Source organism: Cetorhinus maximus, chromosome 23 (genome assembly GCF_964194155.1).
Source record: "Cetorhinus maximus chromosome 23, sCetMax3.hap1.1, whole genome shotgun sequence".
NCBI classification, from domain to species: Eukaryota; Metazoa; Chordata; class Chondrichthyes; order Lamniformes; family Cetorhinidae; genus Cetorhinus; species Cetorhinus maximus.
The window spans coordinates 3,249,058-3,273,021 of NC_135901.1; the positions used below are offsets into that span (position 1 = coordinate 3,249,058).

General features: G+C 45.3%; 2 protein-coding genes across 4 annotated transcripts in view; one reads left to right on the top strand and one right to left on the bottom strand.

Annotated features, from left to right (window-relative positions):
* Positions 1–1,744: 1,744 nt before the first annotated feature.
* LOC144697718 (uncharacterized) overlaps positions 1,745–23,964 on the bottom strand; it is a 112,420-nt gene continuing 90,200 nt past the window's right edge. The window contains exons 9-10 of the mRNA XM_078569727.1: positions 19,585–19,783; positions 1,745–2,338 (exon numbers count right to left, since the gene is read on the bottom strand). Coding sequence (XP_078425853.1) covers positions 1,898–2,338; positions 19,585–19,783 — 640 coding nt within the window. The 3' untranslated portion in view covers positions 1,745–1,897. The remainder of the gene's footprint in view (positions 2,339–19,584; positions 19,784–23,964) is intronic.
* Positions 19,521–23,347, top strand: LOC144698128 (uncharacterized). 3 transcript variants are annotated; one of them, XM_078570071.1, is made up of 2 exons: positions 19,521–19,575; positions 20,968–23,347. In XM_078570071.1, the coding sequence occupies exon 2, from the start codon at positions 21,336–21,338 to the stop codon at positions 21,912–21,914; it is 579 nt and encodes a 192-aa protein (XP_078426197.1). In that variant the 5' UTR covers positions 19,521–19,575; positions 20,968–21,335; the 3' UTR covers positions 21,915–23,347. The 3 variants fall into 3 exon arrangements, with proteins under 3 accessions (XP_078426197.1, XP_078426198.1, XP_078426196.1); XM_078570072.1 differs by having other exon boundaries at positions 19,540–19,590; XM_078570070.1 differs by lacking the exon at positions 19,521–19,575 and adding an exon at positions 19,591–19,621 and having other exon boundaries at positions 20,941–23,347.

Here is a 23,964-nt window from a genome sequence, read left to right on the forward strand (position 1 = left end):
TACTCTGGCAGATGAATTCCTGGAATGTACAAGATAGTTTTTAGGCCAGAATGTCGAGGAACTGATTAGGGAACAGGCTATCCTAGATTTGGCATTGTGCAATGAAGGAGAGTCATACGGAATTGAAATGTTAACTCTGTTTCTCTCTCCACAGGTGGTGTCAGACCTGCTGAGTTTTCCCAGTATTTTCTGTTCTTATTTCAGATATCCAGCATCCGCAATATTTTGCTTTTACGCTAGCATCACGATGAAACCTTTTCAGCAACAACTGGTGAGAATTTGGAATTCACTATCTGATGGATACAGGTTCAAGAGTAAACTTCAAAAAGGAACTGGATAAATATTTGAAGGAGAAATGATGCAGGGATGAGTAAAGAATGGGGGAGTGGGACTAACTGGATAGCTCGTCGAATTTGTCAGCACAGATTTGATAGGCCAACCGGCCTCCTTCTCTGCTGTACTATTAGGAGATTCTATCATCTATAATAATATAATGATTCATAATAAACATATGATAGAATCATAGAGCATGGATGGTGGCCATTCAGCCCACTGTGCCTGAAAACGTTACCAATCTGTCCCACTCCCCTGCTCTTTTCCGATTGCCTTCCAAATCTTTCCGTATTAATTTAAAATCCAAATCACTTTTGAAAGTTACGACTGAATTTGCTTCTAACAACCATTCAAACAATGACTTCAGTCTTCCCAATATTTAATTGGAGGAAATTTTCTGCACATCCGCCCAACAGTCTGATAATTTACCAAGAGTGGAGAAGTCGAGAGAGGTGGTGGTGAAGCAGAGCTGGGAGCTGTCAGTGTAAATGTGATAAGTGACAGTGTTTTCAGATGATGTCACTGTTTGGAACAGGTTAATGAAAAATAAGAGGAGACCAAGTCTGGATCCTTTGGGGACACCAGAGGTGACTCTGTGAGTGGAAAGGGAAGACATTGCAAGTGATTCTCTGGCGATGATTAGATAGAGAAGAATGGAACTAGGAGAGAGCAGCCCCACCCAGCTGGACGACAGGGGAGAGGCGAAGGTGCAGAATGATGTGGTCAACCTTGTCAAAGGCTGCAGACAGGTCGAGGACGAGAAGGGAGAGTTTATCTTAGTCACAGTCACATAGGATGTCATTTGTGACTTGGATAAGAGCTGTTTCAGTACTGTGACAGGGGCAAAAACATGATTGGAGGGATTCAGAGATGGAGTTCTGGGAAAGATGGGCAGGGATTTGGGAGGTGACAACAAGGACTTTGGAGAGGAAAGAGAGACTGGAGATGGGGCAGTAGTTTGGAAAGACAGTGGGGACAAAGATTTGTTTTTTGAGAAGGGTATAATGATGGCAGATTTGAAGGAGAGAGGGACAGTACCTGAGAGAGAAAACTGTTATCATAGTCAGTGAACATGGGGAAGTTGAGTGATCAGTAGTTTAGTTGCAACAGGGTTGATGAAGGAGGTGGGTTTCATGGACAAGATGAGCTCTGAGAGGGCCTGAGGGGAGATGGGAGAGAAACTACAGAAAGATGAGAGTTCAAGGCTCGGGTAATGGGGAACTTTAGGGAGGGCGAGTGGAAGGGAGGGAAGCAGCAGAGGCAGCTGATCGGATTATCTCAATCTTAGTGACAAAGGAGCTCCATGAGATCCTCACACCGGTTGCTGGGGGTGAGGATGGAGGCTAGGGGAGAGGGAGAGCACTTCAAAATGAAGTAACTTGTGTTAGAGATATTAAAAAGATTCAACACATTGTGTCTTTAGCACAAAACTAATTTATGTGACATTTATCCAGAATATTAGCCCCTCTAAGTGGTCTGTAGTTTATTAACATCAGCAGAAACAGATCCCAGGGAACATGGTTCAGTCCTGGATGTGATTAATAGCAAATTCCCAGCACTTTAGTTACTTGTGAACTTGCTGGTGTCTCAGCAGGTTGGATGAGGTAGTGAATCCCTTCCCACACTGGAGGCAAGTGAATGGTCTCTCCCCAGTGTGAACTCGCTGGTGTGCCAGCAGGTTGGATGAGGTAGTGAATCCCTTCCCACAATGGGGGCAGGTGAATGGCTTCTCCCCAGTGTGAACTCGTTGGTGTGTCAGCAGGTGGGGTGAATGACTAAATGCCTTCCCACACTGGGGGCAGGTGAATGGCTTCTCCCCAGTGTGAATTCGTTGGTGTGCCAGCAGGTTGGATGAGGTAGTGAATCTCTTCCCACACTGAGGGCAGATGAATGGCCTCTCCCCAGTGTGAATTCGCTGGTGTACAGTGAGTTGGGATGATCCCCTGAACCCAGTCCCGCATTTAGAGCACTTAAATGGTCTCTTGTCAGTGTGAACACATTGATGGGACATCAGCTCTCAGGAACTTTTATAGCACTTCCTGCAGTCTGGGCATTTAAAAGGTCTCTCTTCACTGTGAACTCGCTGGTGGCTCAGCAGGTGGGCTGAAAGAGTAAATCCCTTCCCACAATTTGAGCAGGTGAACGACCTCTCCCCAGTGTGACTGCGCCGATGCCCTTCCAGCTCAGATGGGAATCTGAATCCCTTCCCACAGTCCCCACATTTCCATGGTTTCTCCCGGATGTGGCTGTGCTTGTGTCTTGACAGGCCAGATGATCGGTTGAAACCTCGTCCACACACAGGACACGTGTACGATTTCTCTCCACTGTGAATGGTGCTTTTTCCTTCCACGTTCAAAATCAAATGATATTCAGGTTACGATAAATCGGGCGACTGTCAGATTCTGCTGTGATGTTTTGTTTCTGTTTCCTGACTGCAAATCCTCTCCTTCTAATCCCCTGTGAAACTGATTTAAAACAGAAAAAAGGGAGTGAGAGAGAACCCACAAAATCACAAAGGCAGGTTGAGCTGAATGAATCTGGTAATTTGTGGGGCTGGCACGAGGCAAAAGTGACCATAATGCTGGATTGTCATAAAAACCCAACTGGTTCACTAATGTCCTTCAGGGAATGGAACCTGTCACCTGGTCTGGGTCTACACAAGACTCTGCCTCCATGGGAGGAAAGAGAGAGGTGGGAGATGCAGGGGGTGAAGATGTGTTTAATACATCTTCAGCTCAACCAGAACTTTGGCAGAATATCCCAAGCCCTCAACGTCCCACGACCTAGAAGGACGAAGGTAACAGGTGTCAATGAACACCATCACCTCCAGCTCACACACTGTCCTGACTTGTCTGACATGCAGTACTGGATGAGCAGAAATTTCCTCCATTTAAATGTTGGGAAGATGAAAGCCATTGTTTTCAGTCCCTGCTACAAACTCCACTCCCTAACCACTGACTCCATCCCTCTTGCAGCTCTCTGAGGCTGAACCAGACTGTTCACAATCTTGTTGTCATATTTTAGCCCAAGCTGAGCTTCTGACTACAAATCACTAAAACCAGCCATTTCCACCTCAGTAAAATCGCCCAACTGTGTTCCTGCCTCAGTTCATCTGCTGCTGAAACTCATCCATTCCTTTGTTCCCTCTAAACTGAACGATTTGACTGTGCTTCTTGTCGGCCTCCCAGATTCAACTCCATAGAAACTGGAGGTCACCCAAAACTCAGCAGCTCATGTCCTTACTTGTACCAAGTCTTGTTCACCATCATCCCCTGTGTTCCCTGACGGTCGTGGTCGTCTCCAGCCCTTCAGCCTTCCAGGATTATCTGAGATCATCTAATTCTGACCCACCCCTGGCTCCAATTCCTCCCGTGCATCCACAATCTCCTCCAGCCTCCTCAGCTGCCTGTTCCACCCCAGTCCGTCTCCACCAGCCGCACTGAGCATGCTCTGAGCACAGCCCGGTCCCCACGCAGTCGCTCTGGGTTCCTGTTCTCATCGATAGGGGGCTTTCTGACCCATGAGGCATTCTGAGTAATCCTGCCACCATTGAGGCCAATCAGCGAACAGACAATTTTTTTCAACACCAGCTCTGAAGAAGGGTCATATGGACTCGAAACGTTAACTCTGTTTGTCTCTCCACAGATGCTGTTAGACCTGTTGAGCTTTTCCAGCAATTTCTGTTTTTGTTTCAGATTTCCAGCATGCGCAGTTTTTTGCTTTTGCCTTAGGCAATTTTTTTTCCCCCAGTTGGTAAAACAGAAGATCCATGAATGAGGGGGATATTGGACAGGAAGCACAATGAGAGGTTCAGACACTTTATTAAATACTCACAGCAGAAGCACATTAATCTGATCGGAGATCACTTCCTCATGAGCAGCCAGCTGAGTGGAGCCTCCTGAGATTCTGTTCCCTTTCCAGTCAGTATTTACAGGAGCTGGGACATGGAAAAGAGTCTCAGTAAAATCAGGGATTTATTTGTTCACTGTTTTAAAATGGGCCTGGGCTCACACTCGAAGTTTGTGCAGCCTATGACTCCCTGGGATTATTAACCCTCCCCTTCCAGACCCTTTGGGCTCTCTATTGTTTCTCAATATCCTCCCGGCCCTGTGACTCCCGAGGTTTATTAACCCTCCCTCTCCAGGCCCTTTGGACTGTCTAATGTTGGACTATGTATTGTTTTTCAATGTCCTCCTGGCCTTGTTGTATCTGATCCAATAAAAACCCTCTTTACATCACACAGGGAACAGCTTTAGACATGTTCTGACTTTTCACCTCAATCTTATTCTGCTGAATGATCTTACTGACCGTTCCCTTTCTCTCGATCAGTCCGTCCACCATCTCTTTTCTGGATTTCACTCCTTCTTGTTGTTCCAGGATTTCATCTCTCTGCCTTTTATTTCTTTTACTGAAGATTCCTGTCCATTGCTGCCTCACAGCCTCGTCCTGTTCCCACATATTCTCCATGTCTAAGTGCTTCCCAGCGGCCGTGCCAGCCGTGGCCCCTATTCCAGCCCAGTCACTGATCCCTCTCTTCCCTCCACCCTTTTTACTGGTGTCACTATCACAGGAACGATTGCAGAGTTTTGCAAAACTGCCTTAACGCCGGGGTCTTGGCTACTGGTGGTCATAGTCCACCCATCTCTCTCCCTGCGTTCTGACTTCTGAAATCCCCGGATAATTCCCTTATCATCTGAACATCAAGGTGCTTGAAGATGGGATGATATAACCTTGGGGACGGGTGTATTGGGGTTCAGGGCAAATATTACAGGAATTATTTTAAATCTTGTATCATTATATCGGCTTTCTGAGTATGGGTGATGATTAAACCATTTGTGGGATCAATTTCTTATGGCAGGACAGATTGAGGGGTAGTCAGTGAAGCATATGGGGCCTTCGGCTTCATAAATAGAGGTACTGAGTATAAAAACAGAGGCATTATTTCGGCATTTATAAGGAAGGCAAATGGAATTTTGGCATTTTTTGCAAAAGGAAGAGTATAAAAATAGGGAAGTGTTGTTGCAACTGTACAAGGCTTTGGTGAGACCGCACCTGGAGTACTGTGCACAGTTTTGGTCCCCTTACTTGAGGAAGGATTTAGTTGCACTGGAGGCGGTTCGGAGGAGGTTCACTGGATTGATTCCAGAGATGCGGGGCTTGTCTTATGAGGAGAGATTGAGCAGTTTAGGCCTATACTCGCTAGAGTTTAGAAGGATGAGAGGAGATCTAATTGAGGTATATAAGATGCTAAAGGGGATAGACAAAGTAGACGTGGAGCGGATGTTTCCCCTTGTGGGGCATTCTAGAAAAAGAGGCCATAGTTTGAGGCTAAGGTGTGGTAGATTTAAATCAGAGATGAGGAGGAATTACTTTTCTCAAAGGGTCGTGAATCTATGGAATTCACTATTCCAGAGTGCAGGGGATACCGGGACACTGAATAATTTTGAGGAGATAGATTTTTAATTAGTAATGGGTTGAAAGGTTATGGGGAGAAGGCGAGAAATTGGAGTTGAGGCCGAAATGAGATCAGCCGTGATCGTATTGAATGGCTGGGCAGGCTCGAGGGGCCGAATTGCCTATTCCTGCTCCTAGTTCTTATGTTATAGAGTTTTGATTAGGTCACAACTAGAATATTGCATCCAGTTCTGGTCCCCAGTCTTTAGGAAGAATGTGAGGGGCCTTGATAAGGTGCAGAGGAGATTTACCAGAATGGTTCGAGGGATGAGGGATTTTAGCTACAAGGTTTGGCTGGAGAAGCTGGGGTTGTTCTCTTTGGAGCTGGGGGATTGAGGGGAGATTTGATAGCGGTGTACAAGATTATGAAAGGTTTAGAATAAGATAGACAAAGGAAATCCTTTTCCATTAGCTGATGGTACAAGGATACAGGTTTTGGGCAAGAGATGCAAGAGGGGATATGAGGAAGAACGTTTTTCACAGCAAGTAGGGTCACGTGATTTGTTCAACCAATGTGTAGCTAGTGCGGGGGTATAAATTCTAGGGGAGGAGTTTCCTAGGAAGTGGTTGCAGGAGGGGCTGGCTGGATACAAGCAGCCACACAAGCTCTTGTCTAAATAAAGCTTAATTTGTTTGACTAAAAAGCCTCTGAGAGCATGTTTCTACAATAATAACCTGGAACTCAGCCCACGAGGGTGGTGGAAGTGGAGACGATTAATCATTTCAAAAGGAAATTGGATGTTATACTGCCAGGATTTTATGAAGGATTTGACCATGTTAAGTGCATGCTGGACCCTGAAGTTCTGGTCACTTATCATTTAACTTCTCCACCCCACTCCCACTCTGACCTCTGTGTCCTTGGCCTCCTGAACTGTTCCAATGAAGCTCAAGGGGAGTTTGAGGAACAGCAGCTCATCTTTCGATTCGTCACTTTACAACCTTCCAGACTCAGCATCGAGTTCAGTAGTTTCTGCACCAACAGAGAGTTGTCAGGATCAGGAACGCTCTACCTGAAAAGGTGCTGGAACCTGATTCTATGTTTAGTCTCCGCCCACTGGTCCTAGATTCCCCAACCAGTGAATATAGTTTCTCTCTATCAACCCGGTCAGTTCCAATTAATATCCCAAAAACTTTGATCAAATCACCTCTTCATCTTCTAAATTCCCGGGTTTCCGGGATTACAATGCTCATAGTGAGGTGCGGTGCTGGATTTTAGCAGAAGGAATAGGGAGAGGGAAGATATAATTCATGGCTCAGTTCTAAAGAGTGTGCATGGACAGAGGGACCCGGGGTTCATGTGCTTTGATCTCTGAAGGTGACAGGATGTATTAAGAGAGAAGTTAGCAAAGCCGATTGGATCTTGAGCTACATAAATAGTGACATTGAGAACAAAAACAGGAAGCTATGCTGAATCTTTACAAAGCACTGGTTAGGCTCCAATTTGAGTATCTTCTGGTCACCAGACGTTAGCAAGGATGTGAAGGTCCTTGAGAAGGTGCAGAGGAGGTTTACCAGAATAGTTCCTGCAAAGGAGGTTGAGGTGGGATTTGATTGAGGTGCACAAGGTTCTGGCAGGTTTAGATAAGGTGGACAAAGAAAAGCTGTTCCCATCAGCTGATTGTACAAGGACTCGGGGACACAGATTTAAGGCTTTGGGTAAAAGGTACGGGAAATGTGATGAAGAATGTTGTTACACAGTGAGTGGTAATGACCTGGAGTTTACTGCCTACGAAAGGAGGTGGAAACGGATATGATGAATGATCTCAAAAGGAAATTGGACAGACACGCGAGGGAAATAAACCTGCAAGGATATGGGGATAGAGCAGGGGCAGGGGAATGGGACGACTGGATTGCTCCAGAAAACTGGCATGGACTCAATGGGCTAAATGGCTTCCTCTGTGCCATAATGACTCTTTTGTGTAATCTTCTTCTGTAATTTAACCCTTGGAGTTTGGATATCACTCAGGTAAAACTGTGCTACACTCCCTCCTGGTGTTTTTCCAGTCACATTGATATCTGAAATTTTCTCCCACAAACAGAACAGACAAACCTTCCACATTCAGATGCTGCTGATATTCAGTTTCTGATGAATCAAGTGAATCTGTCAGATCTTGTTGTGATGTTTGGTTTGAGTTTCCCGTCTATCAATCCTCCAATTCCAGTGCCCTGTAAAGTTTACAGAAACCATCACTGTCAGTCTAGGACAGAAATTCACAATATTCTCTCCTCTAGGGTTGCCAACTCTGATTAAATGGAGGTTCCATCACATGACTTGTCCCTATGCTCCAGCCATGAGTCGGCCAACACATCCTTCCTTGTGACACACTGCCTTCTCAGGCCAATTGGAAAGCAAAATGTCTCGTGACGCAATTGGATGATGATTTGTCCCACTTTCAATATTTTAATAAAGAGAAACATTCAAAGAAAATTACAAATTAAAACAATCTTTTTAATGCCCTTAAGATATTTCTCCAGTGCTGCACACAGCAATGTCCTGGAGATTGAGCTTCAGCTCCTGGAAACTCCAGTCCAATCCTGGAAGGTGGCAACCCACTCTTTGCCTGTCTCCTAATCCAAGATCACAGCGCATGCGCCCTGCTGTACCGGGCCTGTGAACGGAAGGCGCCCCGCAGCTCATAGACCTTTCGGTGCTAATGCGGGACCGGTAACTTTTTACTTGGGGTTCAAAGCCTCCGCGTAGTATTTATGAAGCCCCCCCGCCCATTCCGCTGGCTCTAATCCTCTCCGCTCACCCACCGACTCCATTACTCAACTGCACTCGATTGTTTCTTCCCCGTTCCTTGCAGCGCCATTGACAGTCTGCACTGCGCATGCTCTACTCTCAGCGGGAAACTGCGCCTGCGCGAGGCGCGCCGGTCGTGTGGATAGGGCACATTCTTACCCGCAGTGAATGCTGGGTCAGAGCGACGCCATTTTGATCATACATTTTTTTTAGTAGAACATTGTGATTTGCGATCAGAATTCCGATTACAATTGGAGCCATTTGTCCAAGTTACAAATTTACTAAATCAATTGATACAGCAACTAAAGAGCACGTGTCTTCCACCATAGTTCTGTCCTGGGTGTGATTAACAGCAGAACAAACCCCTACAGTTAGATGTGGACTCACTGGAGTCTCAGTAGGTGGGGTGAACAAGTGATTTTTTTTCCATAGACATAAGGGTTAAACTATCCCTCCCGAATAAGAATGGACTAGTCGTAGGTCAAAAGTGTTGGGTTTCTAAAGTTGGAGTGTTAACCAGGGGGCAAATTGAGTGAATGCCTTTGCACACACAATGAGTCTGATTCTCCTCCCTCAAATGTGAACGTGCTGTTGCGTCAGTAAGTGGGATGACTGAGTAAATCCTTTTCCACATTCAGCTTTCAAATTATCTTTGCACGGTGAGGTTTTATCTAAGAATTTCCAGCTCAGGCGGGAATCACAAATCCTTCTGGTGGTTAGTTTCACAATCTTTTTTAAAATTCATTCAAGGGATGTTGGCGTCGCTGGCTAGGCCAGCATTTATTGTCCATCCCTAATTGCCCTTGAGAAGGTGGTGGTAATCTAGCTTCTTGAACCACTGCAGTCCATGTGGTGTAGGTACACCCACAGTGCTGTTAGGGAGGGAGTTCCAGGATTTTGACCCAGCGACAGCAAAGGAACGGCAGTGTATTTCCAAGTCAGGATGGTGAGTGGCTTGGATGGGAAGTTCCAGGTGGTGGTGTTTCCCAGGGATCTGCTGTCCTTGCCCTTTTAGATGGTAGTGGTCTTGGGTTTAGAAGGTGCTGTCTAAGGTGAGTTCTTGCAGTGCATCTTGTAGATGGTACACACTTCTGCTACTGTGCGTCAGTGGTGGAGGGAGTGAATGTTTGTGGATGGGGTGCCAGTCAAGTGGGCTGCTTTGTCCTGGATGGCGTTGAGCTTCTTGAGTGTTGTGGGAGCTGCACTAATCCAGGCAAGTGGAGAGTATTCCATCACACTCCTGACTTGTGTCTTGTAGATGATGAAGTCAGGAGGTGAGTTATTGCCACAGGATTCCTAGCCTCTGACCTGCTCTTGTAGCCACAGTATTTATATGGCTAATCTTGTTCAGTTCCTGGTCAATGGTAACCCCCAGGATGTTGATAGTGGGGGATTCAGCAATGGTAATGCCATTGAATGTAAAGGGGTGATGGTTAGATTCTCTCTTGTTGGAGATGGTAATTGCCTAGCACTTGTGTTGCAAATGTTACTTCCCACTTGTCAGTCAAGCTTGGATATTGTCCAGGTCTTTCTCCATTTGAACATTGACTGCTTCAATATCTGAGGAGTCGCAAATGATGCTGAACACTGTGCAGTCATCAGTGAACCTCCCCATTTCTGACCTTTTGATGGAAGGAAGGTCATTGATGTAGCAATTGAGGTAGTGTCCGAGGCCCAATCGGCAGTGATGTCCTGGAGCTAAGATGACTGACCTCCAACAACCATAACCATCTTCCTTTGTGCTAGGTATGCCTCCAACCAGCAGAGAGGTTTCCATGATTCCCATTGACTCCAGTTTCACCAGGGCTACCTAATACCACACTCGGTCAAATGCGGCCATGCTGTCAAGGGCAGTCACTCTCACCTCACCTCAGGAGTTCAGCTCTTTTGGCATTGATTGAACCAGGGCTGTAATGTGGTCAGGAGCTGAGTGGCCCTGGCGGAACCCAAACTGGGCGTCAATGACCAGATTATTGGGGCCGGAGACTGATGGGGCAGTAATTGGATGGGTTCGATTTGTCCGGCATTTTGTGTACAGGAAATACCTGGGGAATTTTCCTCATTGCCAGATGGATGCCAGTGTTGTAGCTGTACTGGAACAGCTTGGCTAGGGACGTGGAACGTTCTGGAGCACAAGTCTTTAGTACTATTGCTGGAATATTGTTTGGGCCCATAGCCTTTGCAGTATCCAGTGTCTTTAGCTCTTTCTTGATGTCACATGGAGTTCATTTCAGCATTTTCCAGTTAAAGAAAAGCAAAATACTGTGGATGCTTCAAATCTTAATTAAAAACAGAAAATTTTGGAAATACTCAGCAATTCTGGTAGCATTTGTGAAGAGAGAAACAGTTTACATTTCAGGCCCATGATCTTTCATCAGAACTGGACTGCATCTGTGCACAGATTTAAATATTAATCTTCTGTTTCCATCCACAGATCTGCTGAGTATTTCCAATGTTTTCTGTTTTTAATCTCTGGTTTAAAATGTTGCTCTGGAATTGCATATTAAATTTATTAGCGACTAAATGATATTTATTCTCATTCTGTCTGCAAGTGGAAACATCTGCCACTTGTCTACCCTGTCAAACCCTTTCATAGTCTTAAAGGATCAGGTCATCCTTCATTCTCTTTTCTACAGAAAACATTTACAGCCTGTCCCGTCTTTCTTAATGGGTGTCACCTGCCAGTTCTGGCATCATTCTAGTATTTTTTTCTTGCATCTTCTCCAGTCCTTTTAGTTCTATCTTATAATATGGAGACCTAAGCTAATCTGAGCAGCAAACTCACCATTGTCCCCAAAAGCGCGTATGTTTCAGTATTTTACTCATTTTCCCATGAGATGAATATAAAATGGGATGGAATAACCAGATCTAATGAGCCAGACTGGAGTAATTACAAAGTTGTCTCTTCTCCTTACAGTGAAACGGTGGCTGTTTTACTCTTAATCTGTCAATTATGACATTAAGAATAACATGTCAGAGAAAGACAAGATTTCAGTGCTGTGACACTAGGCCAGACTAAAGTTCAGTTAATATGATTGCCGAGCAGTGATCAGGAGCACTTGCAAATTATTCTCTGTCTTGAATATATTCCAGATGCAAATCCATGAACGTTTAGATACTGGGGAATCAATGGTTTGGAGATAGGGAGGAGAAGTGGAGTTAAGGAGGAAGAGCATTTAATGGTGTAGTGGCCATACGTTCTCCTGCTGCTCCTATTTCTGGTCTTCTTATGAACATCATTTTGTATCATTTCCGTGTGAGCACAGCAGATGCTGCACCCACCCTTTCATCTCCTCCCTTCCTACATTCCCAGCTCTCAATACGCTTTCCAGGTGGCACAGTGATTTCCTTGTACTTGTTGCAATTTAGCATCGTGTTTTCATTACTCATGATGCCATCTCTCCTACACTGAGGAGATTAAATTAAATTGAGTGACTGCTTTGTGGAACATCACCATTCAGTTTGCAAACGTGATACTGAGCTTCTGATCATTTACTATTTTAGTTCTCTGCCTCACTTCAGTTCTGACCTCTCTGTCCTCAGCCTCCTGCACTGTTCCAATAAATCTCAAAGGAAACTCGAGGAACAGTGCTCATCATTGATTAGACACTTTGCAACCTTCTGGACTCAACATTAATTTCAACAATTTTGGATCATAACCACCACTCCCATTTTTTCAGACAGTAGGTGCTTGTAATTGTTCTGCTGTTATCATTCATATCTCATCTGGACCTGTCTTTTGTCTCTTCACTTGTCCCATTAGTTTATTTACTTGTCTCCTTATCACCCAGTGTTGCCTTGCATCATCCGCTTTGTCATTTAATCACTCCAGCCTTCCATCCTATCACAAGACCGTTTGTTCTTTTCTCCTTTCCCCTTCTCATTTCCCTGACTCCGTACATGCTGGAAAACAACTAAATCTCTAAATTCTTCCAGCTTGGATAAAAATTTAGCGACCTGAAACATTTACTCTGTTTCCCTCTCCGTAGACACTCCATCTCTAGCTCTAATTCCCGAACAGAAAATGCTGCCAAGAGTCATCAAGTCAGGCTTGAGTCTGTGGCCGCTCTCAGCGTTTGAAACCGTCACAATGCCCGGGTGATTAACGGCAGCTCCGGACCAATAGGAAGAGTGGGCGGGACTGGAAGACTGAGCGGGACTATCTGGTGGTCCTCCAACCAATCGAAATGAAGGAAGGGTGCCACCTGATCATCCATCAGGCTGGCGCCCTGCGCGCAGGCGCAATGTCGTTGTGACTGAAGACTGGGGCTTGCGGGAGTTGAAGGAGGAAGGATGGGGGGACAAGGTGAGAAACAGCGTAACTGAGGAGAGGAATGGAGCCGGAGAATGGACTGGATGCTTCATAAACGCTAGGTATCGGCCTCTAAACCCGAATGAGAAGCTGCCGGATCCGCGTTTGCACCAAATCGAGCAAAGCTGCCGACCTCCTCCGGTCACAGGCCCGAATGAACGGCCGCCATCTTTCTAGGGTCAATGTGCAGCAGTACGCATGCGCAGTAATCCCTGTCCCTGACAGCAGGAGGAGAGAATGGTGTTCATTTCTATCCTAGACTGACAGGGATGGATTTTGGAAACTCCTTTTACAGGGGGTTAGAAGGGGAGGATTTACACCCAGCAAACTAAAACCAAGAGAGATGTTTGTCTCTTCTCAATTTCTATCCTGGATTGACAGTGATGAGTTTTGTAAACCAGAACAAATATTTCTGTTATGAAAGATTGAAAAGGGTGGAGCTTTCTTTTTCCTTTAGAAAATGGAAGAGTTAGCAGTGAGTTGATAGAGGTCTTCACAATGATCAATGGGTTGGACGCGGTAGATATGGAGAGAATGTTTTCACTTGAAATTTCTTGAGAGTGATTACAATGTGAAACTCATAGGAAACCATTGAGATAATTTTGAAAGGAAACTAGATGAGTACGTGAGGGAAATGGGAATAGAAAGATAAGCTGAAAGGATGAGATGAGGTGCATGGAATGGGAGGAGAAGCATGTGGTGTATAAAAACCAGCGTAGTCATTGGACAGAATGGCCTTTGCTTTTTGAATATTCTGAGTATTTTAATGTAAACTCCTTTTACAGGGCATTCAGAGGGTTGGATTTGCAGATGGGAAATTCAAACCAAACATCATGTCAAGATCTGATAGAGTCACTCGATTCATCAGAACCTGAATATCATCGGCCTTTGAATTTGGAAGAAGAAATGTCTGTCTGTAAGGAAAGATTTTAAACAACGTTGTGACTGGAATAGCACTGAGACATACACACATGAGTGAGAGTGTTCCAGTGCAATGATTGGAAAGAGTTTTAACCAGCCTGAAAAAAAAGTGCACCATTCACAGCAGGGAGAGACTGTACACGTGTTCTGTGTGTGGATGAGGCTTCAACTGATTGTCAAACCTGGAGAGAAACAAGGACACCCACACCATGGAGAAACCATGGAAATGTGGGGACTGTGGGAAGGGATTCAATTACCCATCTGAGTTGGAAACTCATCGACGTATTCACACTGGGGAGAGGCCGTTCACCTGCTCTGTGTGTGGAAAAGGATTCACTCAGTCATCCAGCCTCCACACACACCAGCATGTTCATACTGGTGGCAGGCCATTCACCTGCCTTGAATGCGGGAAGGGATTTAATGCATTATCAACCCTCCGGACTCACCAGCAGGTTCACTCTGATCAAAGACCATTTAAATGTTCTGACTGTGAGAAGAGCTTTAAAAGCAGAAAGGATCTACTGATATACCAACGCTCTCACACTGGGGAGAGGCCATTCACCTGTGCAGTGTGTGGGAAGAGATTCACTCAGTCATCCCACCTCCTGACACACCAACTTGTTCACACTGATAAGAGACCTTTTAAATGTTCTGACTGTGAGAAGAGCTTTAAAAGTAAAAAGGATTTACTGAACCACCAACGCACTCTGACTGGGGAGAGACCATTCACCTGCTCCGTGTGTGGGAAGGGATTCACTTGTTCATCCCACCTTCTGACACACCAATTTGTTCACACTGATCAGAGACCGTTCCATTGTTCTGACTGTGAGAAAAAATTTAAAAGCAAAAAGGATCTTCTGAAACATCAACACATTCACACTGGGGAGAGGCCATTCACCTGCTCTATCTGTGGGAAGGGATTCACTCGGTTAGCCCACCTGGTGAGACACCATCGAGTTCACACTGGGGAGAGGCCGTTCACCTGCTCTGAGTATGGGCAGGAATTCATTGATTCATCCAACCTTCTGAAGCATCAGCGATTTCATTCTGGGGAGAGACCATACACTTGCCCCTTGTGCAGGAACAGATTCACTCAGTCATCCCATCTCACTACACACCAGCTTGTTCACACTGATCAGAGACCTTTTAAATGTTCTGACTGTGAAAAGAGATTTAAAAGTAAACAGAATCTGCTGACACACCAGCGTGTTCACACAGGGGAGAGGCCGTTCACCTGCTCCGTGTGTGGGAAGGGATTCGCTCAGTCAAACAACCTGCTGAGATGCCAGCAAGTTCACATGCGACAGTGGGGGTTGGATTCTGCTGTTATTGCTGCTGTTAATCACATCCAGTGCTGAATCATGTCTGGATGCCTGTTTCCAGTGGGGCTCCACAGTTTTGTGGTTTATAGCAATCATTTAGACTTAAATGTGGGGATCATGAGTAAGAAGTTTGCAGGTGATCCTGAAGTTGTTTATGTGTTTAACAATGAGGAAGAAAGCCATAGACTGCAGGAAGATATCAATGGACTGGTCAGATGGACAGGAAAATGGCAAATGAAATTCAATCTGGAGCAGTGTGAGATAATGAATTTGGGAGGGCAAACAAGACAAGGGAATGAACAATTAATGGGTTAATGCTGAGAAGTGTAGAGGAACAGAGGGACCTTGGAGTGCATATCCACAGATCCCTGAAGGTGGTTGGACAGGTAGATCAGGTGGTCAAGAAGGCATTTGGGACATTTTCCTTTCTTGGCTGAAGTCTAGAATATACAAGCAGGGAGATTATGCTGGAATCGTGCAAAACACTAGTTAGAGCACAGCTAGAGTACTGAGTACAGCTCTGACACTGCATTACAGGAAGGATATTCTCACACCAGAGAGGGTACAGAGGAGATTTATGATTTACAGGATTGAAGAAATTCAACTATAAGGAAAGATTGGATAAGCTGGGGTTATTTTCTGTGGCTGAGGGGAGATTTAATTGATGTGTATGAAATTATGAGGGGCCCAGAATGAGTGGACAGGAAGGACCTTTTTCTCTTAGCAGAGAGATCAATAACCAGAGGGAGGGTATAGTTTAGAATTAAAATAATTGGCAGAAGGAATGAGAGGGGGAGGGAGAAATCATTTCAGCCAATGGGTGGTGCAAGTCTGGAACTCACTATCTGATTGGGTCGTACAGGCAGAAACCCTCATTGCATTTAACAGAAAGACTTGGATATGCAGTTGAATTACTGGAACATACAGGGTGACAAACTAAGATCTGCAAAGTGGGATTGGCTGAATAGCTTTATTTCAACCAGTTCAGACACGATGGGCCAAATGGCCTTTTTCAGTACCAGAACTTTCTGATGCTTTTACTCTGACAGTTGGAGCTTGTTTCTGATGATGTTAATAACCTCGCTAATTGGACTGGAGTTTAATATTCTGGATAAATGTGAAATAAAACAGCTTTGTTTTCAACATGTTGTAGATTTTTGTCTTTCCCACCTGAGTGTTTAACATCACCTGGCTGGAACTCAGAAAGGACAAGCTAGGGTAAGATCATACGGCAGGAACAGAACTTCAGCCTGGACACAGTCCTTCAGGGTCACACTGACAGGGTCTTTCTCATCTCTCTTCACTGACGACAAAGTCCCCATGTGGGTTAATCCTGGGGTATGTAAGAAATGTGTCCCAGCCGCTGTCTTCCATGGTTCAGAGCTCCTAGACACGGAACAGAAGGCTCCTTCACAACTGTGTTTAGAGTCAGGAAGAACAACGGTGAATGCTGGAAATGTGCTGTCAAATCAGAGATTGGTGTAAAGTTGTGATCTGTTTCTGACTAAAAGTGAAACAGCAGGTTTAAGTTTAAGAGAATGACTGTGGTAATTATTCCATGGAGATTTAATGTGTTTTTGTGGCAGTCCTGAATCTAGCACTTTAAAGCTGGTGTTAAAACATTTAAAATAAACCAATTTAAAACTGGGAACATCTAACTGGAGGATTCACAGAAGCCTGTTAACTTCTGGGACAATCATACAGCAGACATTTGATCTCCAAATAAAGGAGGACCTGCAGCGTGTTTTCAGAAACTCCCTGTTTTATTAATGTGTGTGTGTGTGTAAGACACCAGGATAACTAAAACCATATGCCTTGGAACATCCCCAAGGGTGCATTCCTGATAGTTACTCTGAGATCACTCCCGCTGTGGAACTCCACCACTGACCCTGCTGAAGATTGTAGGCTCAGGGATGGGGCCTCCAGGAGTGGACTGTAAGAAAGGTGGGTTTCAGTATCCTGACTAATGGTCCAGACAACTGACTAAAGTGAGGAACCAGAGGAATCCTTACTGAGAACTGTCTGCAGTTTTGTCTGTCAGTGTAGGTCTAGGGGTGAATGATTCCTGACTCCCTGAACTGTCTGACATTGAACCCAGTTTAGAACAAGATGGATTCAGTGTCCAGGAGAATGGGGACCAATATCACCCACAATTGAAGAAGACAAAAGCAGCCGGCTCTAATAATGACTTGGATGAAGGAACTGACTGTATTGTAGCCAAAATCACTGATGATACAAAGCAAGTTGTGAGGAGGATACCAAGAGTCTGCAGAAGGACATGGATAGGTTACCTGAATGGACAAAAATTTGGCAGATGGAGCATCATGTGGGAAAATGGGAGCTTTCCCACTTTGGCGGGAAGAATATAAAAGTAGAAAATTATTTAAAAGGTGAGAGACTGCACAATGCTGCAGTACAGAATGATCTGGGTGTCATAGAGTCATAGTCATAGAGTCATAGACTTATACAGCACAGAAACAGGCCCTTGGGCCCATTGTGATTGTGCTGGCCATTTTCCAGTACTTGACCCATTGCCCTGTATGCTATGGCATTTCAAGTGGTCATCTAAATACTTCATAAATGTTGTGAGGGTTCCTGCCTCTACCACTCCCTCATGTGTTCTTGTACATGAATCATGAAAAATTAGCATGAAGGTTCAGCAAGTAATGAGGAAGACAAATGGAGTGTTGGCCTTTATTGGAAGGGGGTGGAGTAGGGAACTTGCTACAACTACACAGGGCATTGGTGAGACAGCAGCTGGAGTACTTGTACAGTTTTGGTCTTCTTACTTAGGGAATGATATACTAACATTGGAATCAGTTCAGAGAAGGTTCATTAGGCCAACTCCTAAGATGAAGGGGTTGTCTTATGAGGAAAGGTTGAACAGGTTGCACCCATACTTGTTGGGATTCAGAAGAATGAGAGGTGAACTTACTGAAACAAAGAAGATTCTGGGGGGGATGACAGTGTAGATACTGAGCAGATGTTTCCCATCATGAAGAAATCTAGAGCTAGGGGACACAGTTTAAAACTAAGGAGTCTCCCATTTAAGACAGAGATGAGGAGGAATTTCTTCTCTCAGGGGGTCGTCAGTCTTTGGAATTCTCTACCCCAGAGAGCAGTAGAGGCCAGGTCATTGAATATATTCAAGGCTGAGTTAGACAGATTTTTGATCTACAAGGGAGTCAAGAGTAATATTTACTTGGATTTATCTAATATTATGGCCCTTACAGACATCAATACTTTATCCCCAGTTTTATTCAGGGTGGCAAGTGTCCATCCAATGGCACAGGACCTGTTCCATGTGAGAATGTGCGGGGGTGGGTGGGGGGAGGATGGCTGTGTGTGTTAGTTTGTGTACATGTGGATGTGTGTGCTTGTGTGTGAGAGAGCATATGGTTCTTTGTGTGTAGGTCTCTGAGTGTGTATGCTGCTTCTCATTAGCTGTAACACAAAACCTTCCTCTCTTTGAGCAGACGATGTTGGTTCTCAGAGAATCCCATCGAGTGATTTGAATGGTACCATTCAGAGATTCTTCATCCAGGGTGAAACCACAGGCTGACCTTGTGCTGTGTAAAACCTGACTCCGACACAACTAGGACCCACTTCGCCTGGAACAACATGAAATGTCTGCTCCTTTCCACATCCCTTCCTTTCCGCACACTGTTATCCTCAGATAGTTCACAAATTCCTTGTGTACATCATCCTTAAGCACCCCTCTGGTCTCCACTTTAAATACTTCCATTGGTCATACTGACAGTTAGCAATGGGATTGCTGCTATCACAGAAATCTGTTCTGAAATACTGTCACCCTGACTTTAAGGCTTCCTGGAGTAAAACACTGATCCAGATCTTCCCACCGAACACCAATCCATATCCTCATCTGAGTTCTAGATTTTGTCTAATATAGAAAACCCCTTTTAAACTTATTCAGCATATCTCATCCATACATAATACAAGAGTTTGTCTTTGAAATCAGTTCTTCCTTTATATTCTTTGTTGTTCTGAATGATGACAGTATTAACCTTCTCCCTAACCTATCCTAACCCTTCTTCCAGTTCATTTATTGAAACCAGAGACTCTCCTTGTTCCAATGGTGACATTCCCTGTCTGCCCAGTTATTCCTCAAAGTCAGCCCTTGAATTGTGTGTCCATTGTTTCATCATGTTCCCACATTTCAGTAACAAATGTTGAAATATTTGCTCCACACCCACAGGGTTTCATCTGTATTAAGCCACAAACAGAAAGGTCCAGTTTTCTCCTGGAGTTTGAGACAAATCTTTCAAAATGATGCAGAGTTTCAGCCAATGAGGGAGATCCGGGCTCAGCCCCGCCCCTCATTCGTTCCGATTGGTTGGAGGACCAGCCGCTCCCTCTCGGTCCTCGAACCCTGCCCCATCTACCTATTGATGATGGGCATTGTGAGCTGGAGCATGCGCATTGCCGACGATGGCGGATGACTGAAGCGGCTGTGTGGAAATTCTCAGCTGGTGAGTTACCGCCGGGTGGGTCAGGAGGGAGGAAAGGAGCCGGCGGGTGTGTTGGAAGTCTTCATAAACACCTCGTGTAAGCCTCCAGCCCCGAATACGAAGCTTGGGCACAGTATTTGAAAGGGCGACAGCTTCTCGGGCTTTTCTCCGAGACAGGCCCGGGTTAACGGCCGCCACCTTTATCGGGGACAGTGCGCAGCCGGGGCGCCTGCGGAGACAATGAGGGATGATGGAGTTATGGGCTCAGCCCCGCCCCCCCATTCAGTCCGATTGGAGGACCAACCGCTCTCGTTCGGTCCTACAGCCCCATCCCCTATTCCTATTGGTCCGTACCTGCCGTCAATCACTGCCCGGGCATTGTGAGCTGGAGTGACCGTTATGAATAATTATCAGCGCCTGGTGTGCAGCTGCGGGGCTTCTCCCTCCCGGGAACAGGCCCAGGTTAACGGCCGCCATCCTGGGTCAGCGAGTGGAGGATGGTTCACATCAGAGGATGGGGGAGGGGGGGACAATAAATAAGAGGTTACACTTTGGGCTCAAATCAATGAGGAATCTGATCTGTGGGAAGGAAGGAAACCCTGGGAGGTGGGCGGGGAGGATTCAGAAACACCCGCTGGAGGCCCCAAACTCCCAATAAGAACCTGCAGGACCCGCGTTTGTTGCTCCGGGTCTTTTACTTTCTTGCTGAAGCAACAGTAAGTGGGCGGGGCTTCAGGGGCCCAGTGACCAGGAGAGAAAATGATTGATTCATCGATTATATTCTCACTTTCCACACAGGTATTTGAGAACAGAACCCAGCCAGAGTAGACAGAGGGATAAAACTGGGAGTGAGGAAAGGAATGGTGGATATGGTATGAAGGGTTTGGCAGGATGACCATATCACAGGAAGAAAATTGAGGGACAGCCTGCCTTGGGAGTCCATACGAGTGGGTGGGGGTTTGTTGGGTGGGGTGTTGCCTGAGGTGGGGGGTGATGCGGTGAATTGGCTGCCAGAGCTGTTGGAGCACAGAAACAGTGGGGGACAGGGTTCTGTATGGAGAGCGACCAGAACCATAGAACACTACAGCACAGAAAAATAGGCCATTCGGCCCTTCTAGTCTGTGCCGAAATATTATTCCGCTAGTCCCATTGACCGGTCCAATTTAAGGGACAAAACGGAGTTCCGGCACCAGGAAGACCAGAATAACTGACTCTCAAATAGGGGACAATTCTGTAAAATACAGTAAGGTTGGTCACTCTGGGATTTGGATTTCAGCACGGTAGGAGGGAGAGTGTGTGGGATGAGGATTTGCAGGAACATGAGGGGAAAACATGTTCCATAGAAACAAGACTTGTCTGTTCAGAATTTCTGTCCTGTATTTACAGTGATGAGTTTTGTAAATCCTTTTCTAGGATATTAGAACGGGTGGATTTACAGACAGGAGGCTCAAACCGAACATCACAGCATAAACTGATAGAGTCACTCGATTCATCAGGACCTGAAGATCATCAGCCTTTCAATGTGGATGGAGAAATGTTTGCCTGTTCAGTCTGTGTGGAAATGTTTCAAACATCAGTGTGACTGGAAAATCACCAAGACACACATTCACCTGAGTGAGAGTGTTCCAGTAAACTGACTGTGGAAAGTGCTTTAACCAGTTACACAGCCTGAAAAAACTTCACACCATTCACAGTGGGGATAAACTGTACATGTGTTCAGTGTGTCTGGACAAGGCTTCAACTGATCCTCAAACCTTAAGAGACACAAAGACAGCAGCACTATGGAGAAACCATGGAAATGTGAGGACTGTGGAAAAGAATTCAATTCTTCATCCCGGCTGAAAATCCATCAGCGCATTCACACACGGGAGAAGCTGTTCAGCTGTTCTGTGTGTGGGAAGGGATTCACTCGGTCATCCGGCCTTCCGTCACACCAGCGAGTTCACACTGAGAAGAAGCCATTCAGCTGCACAACCTGTGGAGAGAAGTTCAAGTCTTCATCCATCCTCACTGAACACCAGCGGATTCACATGGGTGGGAGACCATTCACTTGCTTCGTGTGTGGAAAGGGATTTACTCAGGTATTCACCCTCCAGTCACACCATCGAATGCACACAAAGGAGAATCCATTCAGCTGTACTTCCTGTGGAAAGAGTTTCAGGCAGTCAACCGACCTCAATGAACACCAACGTACTCACACCGGGGAGAAGCCGTTCACCTGCTCCGTGTGTGGGAAGGGATTCCCTTGGTCATCCCAACTACTGACACATCAGCGAGTTCACACCGGGGACAGACCATTCACCTGCTTCTTGTGTGGGGCGGGATTCACTCAGTCACAACACCTGCTGAGACACGAGTGAGTTCACAAGTGATTACAGGGGTTGGACTCTGCTGTTATTGCTGCTGGTAATCACACCCAGGACTGATAGTCCGACAATATTAGGTTTGTTTTTGCTGATATTCACAACCTTATAACTGGCTGGAGTTTAATATTCTGGAGATGTCACTGACTTTCGGGGCTGCAATGACCCTTTTGAAAGCACCATTTGTGATCTTACCCCTTAATACAAGAACTCTTCTCAAGAACAAGTTTACAATAAAATTATGAACTGTTACTTCAATCCTAATTTATATAAATCTATAATTTGGTGTCAGAAAGGTTCCATTTTTTACATCTCTTGTTATAAAGTGCTGATTAATCCTTGCTGACAATTCTTACTGACTTGCACATTCTTCAGTGACACCTTCATCATGAGGTTAAATTAATAAGGAACATTAAACAAAGCAGTAAATATTTTACAGGCACATCAATAAAAGCTTCATCAATCAACATTGATATTGATGAAGTTTGGAAGTCGCTGATTCAATCATTTCTGACACAGCAGCAGCAACATTTGGTAAAGGTGGAACCCTCAACAAAGACTGGTTTAGGACCTATTCAGCTGAGATGACATCTGTCATTGAAGCAAAAAGCAAAGCCTACCTGATGCACAACATAAACCCAACAGCTAGAACACTGCACAATTTGAAAGTAGTCAAGACAGTCATGTAAAAGACAGGGAGATCCTGTGCAAATAAACACTGGATCAGCCTATATCAAGAAATCCAAACTGCCTGTGACAGTGGAAATGTATGTGCTATGTATGATGGGATCAAGAGGGTGCTTGGTCCGACCATCACCAAAGTTGACCCCTGAAATCACGGATGGTGACGTACTCACTGACAGAAGTAAACAGATATCCCACTGGGTTGAACATTACTGTGAGCTGTACTCCTGTGAGACGTACATCTCTCAGTCTCCATTTGACTCTCCTGCAGCTTCCCATCATGGTTGCGTTGGATGAGGAACCTGCATCATTTGAGTTTGAACAGGCCAATTATTGCTTAGCAAGCAGTAAATCACCCGGCAAGGATAGTGTTCTAACCAAACTGCTCAGGCACAGGAAGTCCCAGATATTGTGACCACCTCCTTCTCTGAAAAGTAGGATCTGTTCCACAAGATATGCATAATGCAAAACTCATCACAATATACAAAAACAATGGTGACAGAGGGGATTGCAACAACTACAGGGGTATCTCATTCCTTAGTATCATAGGGAAGACCTTCACTGCGGTCATGTGTACCCAGAAGCACAGTGCAGTTTCTGTGCTGGCGGATCTACAGTGGACATGATCTTCTCCATACACCAGCTACAAGAGAAGCATACAATTGGGATTTAAAATGCTGCCAGCTTCTGTGCTGAGAAAAGTGAAATATTACAATTACTGATTAAATTAAACCTTGTAGCATTAATCACAATTTACTTGTAGAATTATCAAAGGCACTGAAAAGTTGGATTCCCTAAAGATAAGCTTCAGCCTTGAAATTATGAGCTGGAGTTGACAAGCTGTGGGAAGCTCCACCCTCTTTGACTCTTTTTGGTCTAAGAAGGTTGAAACTTCAATGCTAACTTATTTAGTTTCATTTTTCTTCAGTTATATTACACATTTGAAAAGGTGTGTGATGAAACCTCAACTCATCTCTGTTGGTTCAGTTTGGAAATGCAAGTCAGATGACCTGAAACGGAGCACCATTATCTTGGAGGTGTCCCAGGGAGCAGGACTTGGGACAGGGACAGGGAGAAGCTCCCAAACCAGGGAGAGGTCCCAAAAGGTAGTTCCAGGTAAGGAATGAAGAGAGGGGACAGGAATAGATCCCCTTGAATGAGGTAAAGGAAAGGAGCAGAGAAATAGGTTCAGAGTTAAAGAAGGAGCTGCAGTGAGCAGACTTATAGTGAATTGGGCTTGAGAGAAGCCCTGAAGATCCGAGAAGGCAGCTGAAGGTTGGTGACTCAATGCTGTGGGCTGTTGGGTACCTCTTTGAAGCAGTGGTGTTCTGCTTGGCACAGCCAAAGATCTGAAATTGTGCTT

Bases quoted from the DNA above. Each gene is read 5' to 3' on its own strand.
- LOC144698128 (XM_078570071.1), top strand. From the start codon at position 21,336: ATGGAGAAACCATGGAAATGTGAGGACTGTGGAAAAGAATTCAATTCT.